At 45.2% G+C, this 8076-nt stretch overlaps 1 protein-coding gene and 1 non-coding gene across 6 annotated transcripts in view; one reads left to right on the top strand and one right to left on the bottom strand.

Moving 5' to 3' along the window:
• The first annotated feature begins 523 nt into the window (after window positions 1-523).
• The window catches only part of LOC116540899 (zinc finger protein 92), a 31303-nt gene continuing 23750 nt past the window's right edge, over window positions 524-8076 (top strand). For 2 of the 5 annotated variants that reach the window (XM_032264705.1, XM_032264699.1), the window contains exon 1: window positions 2868-3065. In XM_032264705.1, coding sequence (XP_032120596.1) covers window positions 3063-3065 — 3 coding nt within the window. In that variant the 5' untranslated portion in view covers window positions 2868-3062. Of the gene's footprint in view, window positions 744-2867; window positions 3066-8076 lie in introns of those variants that run through there. The other 3 variants (XM_032264701.1, XM_032264700.1, XM_032264704.1) reach the window with 2 other exon arrangements.
• On the bottom strand, window positions 4557-4663 carry LOC116540949. The gene has a single exon (XR_004264652.1). It is a non-coding gene; the product is annotated as a U6 spliceosomal RNA (small nuclear RNA).

Below are 8076 nucleotides of genomic sequence, written 5' to 3'. Positions count from 1 at the left end.
GAGCCACTGTGTGCATCTGCAGTTCTTGAGAGGAGTATTACCAATAATTAAACAGTACTAAATGGGCACAGATTTGAAAGGAATCTGACATCTATTCTAGAAGTGTCACTCTCGAGGATTTCAAGGATCTAAGGCAGCTACTTTAGTAGTGTGATCTATGCAGGTGCATGGGCTTTGGGGTCAGACAGAGTTGTTCCTGAATCTCAGCCCAGCCACTTAGTAGCTGTGAGTCTTTGAACAAGTTTTTTGATGTGGACAAGTTCTATAAATCACATATGCAAAAAAAAAAAAAAAAAAAGAGGCAGAATGATACTGATTGCAAAAATGGTAGCAATTTTTTATCCCTTCTGTATCCAGGCCCATTGCCAGGTATTTTACAGCTGTTTCCATTGAGATCCAGAGTCTGTTTTCTGAAACCTATATCTGGCTGGCCTTATTTGCTCAAGGCAGTAAAAACCTGTGACCATGCCAGTGTGCTAGTTTGGGGCCTTGAATGCTTCTGTTTTTCTTTCAGAATGCTGCCATCTCCATGAAAAAGAACCCATGTTAGGCAGCTGGAGGATAACATATCATGGGGAGGAGAAGCGAGGTGCTCCTGTTGACAGCTGCAGAAGCAGAAGTGCACAACCAGAAGCACAGATGCCTAGTTAACAAGCAGCTGGTAACACATGTCTGAAGGAGCTCAGCTGAGACTGCAAGAATTGCTCCACTGAGCGCAGCTTAAATGACTGACCATCTCAACAGTGAGCTAAGAAGTCTTGGATGGGCCAGGTGCGCTGGCTCAAGCCTGTAATTCCAGCACTTTGGGAGGCTGAGGTGGGCGGATCACCTCAGGTCAGGAGTTCGAGACCAGCCTGACCAACATAGAGAAAACCCATCTCTACTAAAAATACAAAAGAGCTGGGCGTGGTGGTACATGCCTGTAATCCCAGCTACTAGGAAGGCTGAGGCAGAAAATCACTTGAACCTGGGAGGCAGAGGTTATAGTGAGCCAGTATCATGCCATTGCACTCCAGTCTGGGCAACAAGAGTGAAATGCCATCTTAAAAAAAAAATAGTTAAAAAAGAACAACAACCTGGCCAACATGGTGAAACTGTCTCTACTAAAAAATACAAAAATTAGCTGGGCATGGTGGTACATGCCTGTAGTCCCAGATACTCGGGAAGCTGAGGCAGGAGAATTGCTTGAACCTGGGAGGTGGAGATTGCAGTGAGCTGAGATTGCGCCATTGCACTCTACCCTGGCGCCTGGCAGCAGAGCAAGACTCGGTCTCAAAAACAAAAATATCTGAAACAAAAGTAAAGGGGCCGGGCGCGATGGCTCAAGCCTGTAATCCCAGTACTTTGGGAGGCCGAGGCGGGTGGATCACAAGGTCAAGAGATCGAGACCATCCTGGTCAACAAGGTGAAACCCCGTCTCTACTAAAAATACAAAAAATTAGCTGGGCATGGTGGCGCGTGCCTGTAATCCCAGCTACTGAGGAGGCTGAGGCAGGAGAATTGCCTGAACCCAGGAGACGGAGGTTGCGGTGAGCCGAGATCGCGCCATTGCACTCCAGCCTGGGTAACAAGAGCGAAACTCCATCTCAAAAAAAAAAGAAAATTTATAAACCCCACTAAAAAAATTTTTGTTGGTTTGTTTTGCAGCAATACCTAACTAATACGTGCACCCAGTGTAGATGGGATGTCAGGACTCAATGACAGGTTGGTTACTGGTTGTTATAGTTACCTTCTATTAGTGGGCACCCTAAAAGTACCGATTTTTTTTTTTTCTGATTTAAAGTTGGATGTTTTGTAAGATAATATTGAGTAATGCAGAAAAACATGTAGACATGTTTGCATGTGATAGGTGCAGGAGAAAACAAATAAACACAGCCTGGGCACTAGGGCCAGCCAAACAGCAAAACAAGTTTGCCTTTAATCTGTTTTCTTCACATCTAAACACTGGAAGTGATGAGTGGGGAGAGACTGAAGACATAGTTTTAATCTCCTGTGGTCCCATCAGCTTTATTTACTATCCGATCTCTGGAAGAAAAATGGGCAACAAGTGGCCAGCAGTGGTGTACCTATGGTTATTTTATTCTTGCTGCCCTATGCTGTTTCTATGGTCACTATCTGTTCCACCCTCAAAACTGAAGAGAGATGTTGGTAAAGGGAGGCTGTCCCCTCCGTACTTCTGGCAGAAAAGGGATGTTCAGGCCCTTCATCTGTCTGATGTCAGAGCTGCAGTTCAGTGTGGCAGCTATTTGGCCATATGTGGCTACTGGCTGCCTGGAATGTGGCTGGTCTGAACTGCAATGTGCTAGAAAGGTAAAATACAGAGTTAATTTCAAAGATTTAGTTCCAAATAAATATATATATTTCATTAGTTATTACATATTGATCACATATTAAAATGATATGGTTTTAGATATACTGGGTTAATTAAATTGTTACAATCAATTCCACCTGTTTCTTGTTTCTTTTTAAAGTTTGGCTCCTACAAAATTTAAAATTCACGTGTCGCCCAAATTTTATTTCAGAGGATTGCCTTCTTTTTAAAATTTCAGGCTGCCTGCTTAAAAAACCAGAAGCCAGGAAGATCATTAAATTGGAAAATTTTGAGTAACTGCTATTACATTATTTCCTTTTGTGAATAGTCATACAATATATTATTTATAAATGCATGTGGCCTTATTGACAAGGTTAAATGCAAATACTCTGTGGGATGGGCCTGGCCCAGCTCGGGGAGGGAGCCCTGCCTGAAAAGGCTGCAGCTTAGGCTGTCAGCCCGGCATCTGATCTCATCTTCTGTCACTCAGGGCCTGATGGGGCGGGGTCTTGAACGTTATCCAGTTAGGGACGCTGGGCTGGGAACCGTCCAATCAGGCACGCATCTGGAGCCGACAGCGCAGCTTCCGGGATTTGGCGGGGCCTTTGTGTCTCGCTGCCGCCGGACCTTGGCGTCTTGTCTTCACTGCTTGGCGTCCTCTGCCATAAAAGGCCCGGCTGCTGTGACCCTGTTATCTGCAAAAACTTGAAGGTTTACAGCTAAGACGCCGGGGACCCCTGGAAGCCTAGAAATGGTGAGCCTGCCGGGTCCGACATCCTGAGAGGGGGGGAAGGGTCTGCTTGGAACCGGTGGGAAGTGGCTGTGGCGGGACTCGGGCCTTCCCGCAGTCGGCTCCAAAATCCGCGGCCCGAGTTCTCCTCGGCGAGCCCGGCCCTCAGTCCCCTTCGGACATAAGATGGCGGCTGACAGCCGGACCCCGGGCGTCCTGTCTCCTCCCTGCGCAGCGACTCTGCCCTGGCCTGGAGCCCTCTCCGGGCAGCTCTGCACCCGCAGCGCCGCATCTCTCCCCGGCTGTGCGGGGACCACGGGAGGGTCGTCCGGGGAGAATCCTGACGCGGGGTGCGGGGCTCATGAATGGGAAGAGCTTTGGTCCATGGGGTTCCCAGGCCCTTTTTTTCCTATTAAAAATTTGTGAAAGTCACTGCAAAAATTGTTAGAAGAATTTAGTCAAAGAGTAATTCAAGAGTTATAGAGCACCTTGGGAGGAGCTTGAAGGAAACACTTTAATAAGATGAATAATGAAAGAAACAAGTTTAATAATTGGTTAGGTACCGTTACGTCGTTTTTAAATTTGTATAATTAAGGTGGAAATTTCCTGGTCATATAATCAGCGGTTAATTGGCAGTTTACATTTGGTTAAGCCTGAATTTTGTTTCCCTTAGTGTAATTTACACCGAACCCCTCCCCCCATCCCGACCGGCAAAATGCATTTGAGTTAGTTTAAAGTAGGAACCTAGGGACTAGAGCCATCTCAGTCTAATTGCCTCCCACTTAATTATTTTCACATCCACAGGGGAGTGATTTTCCCCTGCAGTTTTCACATGTGTCCTAAGCAGGGTCACAAGTCTACCCCCGCCATCCGCCATTCCTCCAGCCAAACTCTGGCTTGCAGCAAAATACTAAATTTCCAGTTTCTTCTGACATTTGCAAATGCCAGCTTCCCCTCCCTAATTCACATAATCAACTCTGTGTCCTTTAGTGTACATTTTCGATGCCGTATTTTATCATTTTTGTTAAAGCATTGGATGGCACATTTTAAAAGACTTGTTTTCTGTTTGTAAATATTTCCCATGAGTAGAAAGCAAAGAATAATCCCCTGACGTTGTATTGTAAATCTCTGTGCCTCTTTTCTTTTTATCTTCCCTAGGCACAGAGATCTTATCAGAAAGTTTTTGGGTCACGGTTGGTTTCCCTTTGGAAACTTTATAGGGTGATGTGTTCTCAGCCACCTTTTAGTTTTTTTCCTCGTCCTGGGTTTCAAGTACTACCTGGGGAAAGATATCTACCATGGCAATGTCTGCTAGAGTGTCTAGTGAAGACCATCTCCTGGGTCATTTTATCTCACAGGACAAACTGAGTTATGGAATGTGACCTCTCAAGGAGCAGGTGGATGCCCTGGGGCTGAGAGGCATCTCCTGGGCTACTCTTCCTTTGAAAAGCTTACCCCTTGAGATATTAAGGTTGTCTTCACTCAACCTGGCTTTCATTTCTTTTTTTTTTTTTTTTAAATATGGAACGCTTCACGAATTTGCGTGTCATCCTTGCGCAGGGGCCATGCTAATCTTCTCTGTATCGTTCCAATTTTAGTATATGTGCTGCCGAAGCGAGCACGGCTTTCATTTCTTGAAGAAAGATTGCTGGTCAGCCAATCACATGCTGGTATTGGGAGGAAACACCAAAATTATTTCTGTCCCCAGGATTCTCTAAGATTTGTGGAAAAAAAAATAGTATCCCAAAAGACACAAAAAACCTGACCCTACTGAGATGGTACAAGAACTTGCAAAATAAGGTACACCTCGGATATAGTGCAGTGTCTTCTGAGAGGGTGGTTATTGAGCCCTTAAGTATCAGGATGGGGTGGGAGATCTCTCAAGTGATTGGGTGACCTGTCTAGATACATGAGTCTGAGAAATCTGTTTTGTTTTTTTTTTTTTTTGAATCTCGCTCTATTGCCCAGGCTGGAGTGAAGTGGCATGATCTCAGCTCACTGCAACCTCTGCCTCCCGGGTTTGAGCGATTCTCCTGCCGAAGCCTCCCTTGTAACTGGAATTACAGGCACACAACACCACACGTGGCCAGTTTTTTTGTGTGTGTTTTCACTATGTTGTCCAGGCTGATCTTGAACTCCTGAGCTCAGGCAGTCTACCTGCTTCAACCTCCCAAAGTCCTAGGCGTGTGAGACACCACACCTACTGACAGATGTGTTTTATGATCAGCACTGCCACTTCCTGGGTTTGTCACCTTGAAAAGATTTGTTTACTTATTTTGACTTGCATTTTATTAGGGCTTGAAAGGTAAGAAATGTTTACAAAGGGCATAAAAGAAGAGAGTTTCAGGAAAAAATTAATACCTAATTACATACTCCATTTGTTAAAAATTCTTTTACCTTTTTTTTCCTCCCAGAGTGAGTTCAGGAATTTTGTCACTTCGTTTTTTTTTTTTTTTTGAGATGGTGTCATGCTTTGTCTCCCAGGCTGGAGTACAGTGGCCCGATCTCGGCTTATTGCTAACTCTGCCTCCCGGGTTCAAGTGGTTCTCCTGCCTCAGCCTCTTGAGTAGTTGGGATTATTGGCGCGTCCCACCACATCTGGCTAATTTTTGTATTTTTAGTAGAGGTGGGGTTTCACCGAGTTAGTCAGGTTGGTAACTCCTGACCTTGTGATCTGCCTGTCTAGGCCTCCCAAAGTGCTGGGATTACAGGGGTGAGCCACCGAGGCTGGCCTTGGGCTTTCTTTCATAGGGAGGAGCGAACAAGATTATAAAGAAGGTGGGAGGGGAACAGCAAATGGAGGGAATCAGACTTTAGGGGGCCACAGTGGCTCACACCTGTAATCCCAGCACTTTGGGAGACAGGCAGACGGATCACCTGAGGTCAGGAATTTGAGACCAGCCTGGCCAACATAGTGAAACCCCATCTCTACTAAAAGTACAAAAATTAGCTGGGTGTGGTGGCAGGTGACTGTAATCCTAGCTACTAGGGAGACTGAGGCAGGAGAAACGCTTGAACCTGGGAGATAGATGGAGGTTGCAGTGAATTGAGTGTCACTGCTCTCCAGCGTGGGTGACAAAGTGAGAGACTGTCTCAAAAAAAAAAAAAATCAGATTTTAGATGAGAGAATGTTTTACCCTGAAGTCGGTATGTTCTTAGGAGGGGTATAAGATGGGGTTGTATGTTGCCTCAGACTGAAGGAAGCTCAAAGTGCAGGAGTCTGTGGGAAGGTGATAAACTTAAGTTTGATTAAAAAGTATTTTGTTTTTGACCACTGAAGCCAAATTCAGCTGACTTTTTAATGAGAAAAAGAAAATGTTCAGTCTGTATCTGGCTATGTGATAGGTAAGAAAAGAGAGCACCATCTAAGTCATAATGGGAAGGGTGTTTCTTTCCACAAACTGTTCCTGGAGAACACAAAGGATGGAGGATTTTATTAATCACAGCTATTTACCAGGATTATCTTTGTGCTTCATTTTTTCCCACATATTTTTTCTGTCCTATACATTTTTTCTACTTGACTTTTCCTGGGTTGTATCATTTATAATAAACTGGTCAATGTTAAGTACAGTGTTTTGCTGAGGTCTGTGAGCAGCTCTATCAAATTACTGAACTGGAGGGAGGTTATGGGAGTCCCCATTTTTTAAGCAGTAGCTTAGTGGCTGAGATCTGCAGTGAGGACAGTGTTGTGGGACTGTGCCCTGAATCAGGATGCTTGCTGACTCTGGATGGTGTCAGAATACAAACACTAGAAAATGAGTTGGTGTTGGAGAATTGCTTGGTGTTCACCAATCTACAGATTTGGGGCCAGAAGAAAGATACCACAGAGGCCTGGCCTGGAATGGAACTCTGGGTGTCTGGGAATGGGAGGCTCTGCTCTCCTGTACACAGGCTGTAACACTGCCCATTGTCTCAGGATTCCAGGTCTCCTGCTATGGTGAGAGAGGACTGAAAATGCAGAGGAAAGAAGCTCTGATAACAGACACCCTTTTCCTGTAGGTGCCACCACATGATTCCCACCCACTCACAAACATAACCACTAGACACTGATGTGTCCACACCCCTCCCGGGACTAGGCACCACCCTCAGGAATTTCACCGCAGCATTTTTGAACCTATTATTTCTTGCCTGCAAAAGTTTCTACACATCTCTTCATATATCCCCACTCTCAGACACTGAATCTGCAGCAGTAACCTGCTTTCTTCACCAACCTAGGGCTCTACACCACCTGTTCATAATATCATCTGCCTGCATGGCCGTGAATAAATCAAAGGACAGCCCCCACCTGGACCACTACCTGTAGCACAAACCTGTCCTACCTACATTGCACTCTCCCCTACCCATGGATCTTTTTTAACTTTTATTTTTGGTTCAGGGGTACACATGAAGGATTGTTATATAGGTAAAATAGTGTCATGGGGGTTTGGTGTAGATTATTTTGTCTCTGAGGTACTAAGCATAGAACCTAATGGGTATTTTTTTCCCTGATCTTTGTCCTCCCACACTCTACCCTCAACTAGGCCTTAGTGTCTGTTGTTCCTCTTTGTCTCCATGTGTTGTTATTATTTAGCTCTTACTTATAAATGACAGCATGCATTTGGTTTTCTGTTTCTGCATTAGTTTCTAAGGAGAATGGTCTCTAGCTCCCATCCATGTTGCTGCAAAGAAAATGATCTTGTTCTTGTTTTTTGAGACGGAGTTTCGCTCTTGTTACCCAGGCTGGAGTGCAATGGCGCGATCTCGGCTCACCGCAACCTCCGCCTCCTGGGTTCAGGCAATTCTCCTGCCTCAGCCTCCTGAGTAGCTGGGATTACAGACACGCACCACCATGCCCAGCTAATTTTTTGTATTTTTAGTAGAGACGGGGTTTCACGGTGTTGACCAGGATGGTCTCGATCTCTTGACCTTGTGATCCACCTGCCTCGGCCTCCCAAAGTGCTGGGATTACAGGCTTGAGCCACCGTGCCCAGCCGATCTTGTTCTTGTTTTATAGCCACGGAGTATTCCATTATTTTCATCTACTATATATATATAT

Source organism: Sapajus apella, unplaced genomic scaffold (assembly GCF_009761245.1).
Source record: "Sapajus apella isolate SASKATOON/1434 unplaced genomic scaffold, GSC_monkey_1.0 scaffold146, whole genome shotgun sequence".
NCBI lineage: Eukaryota > Metazoa > Chordata > Mammalia > Primates > Cebidae > Sapajus > Sapajus apella.
Note: the sequence above shows the minus strand (reverse complement) of the source record. Positions and strands in the feature narration are given on the sequence as shown.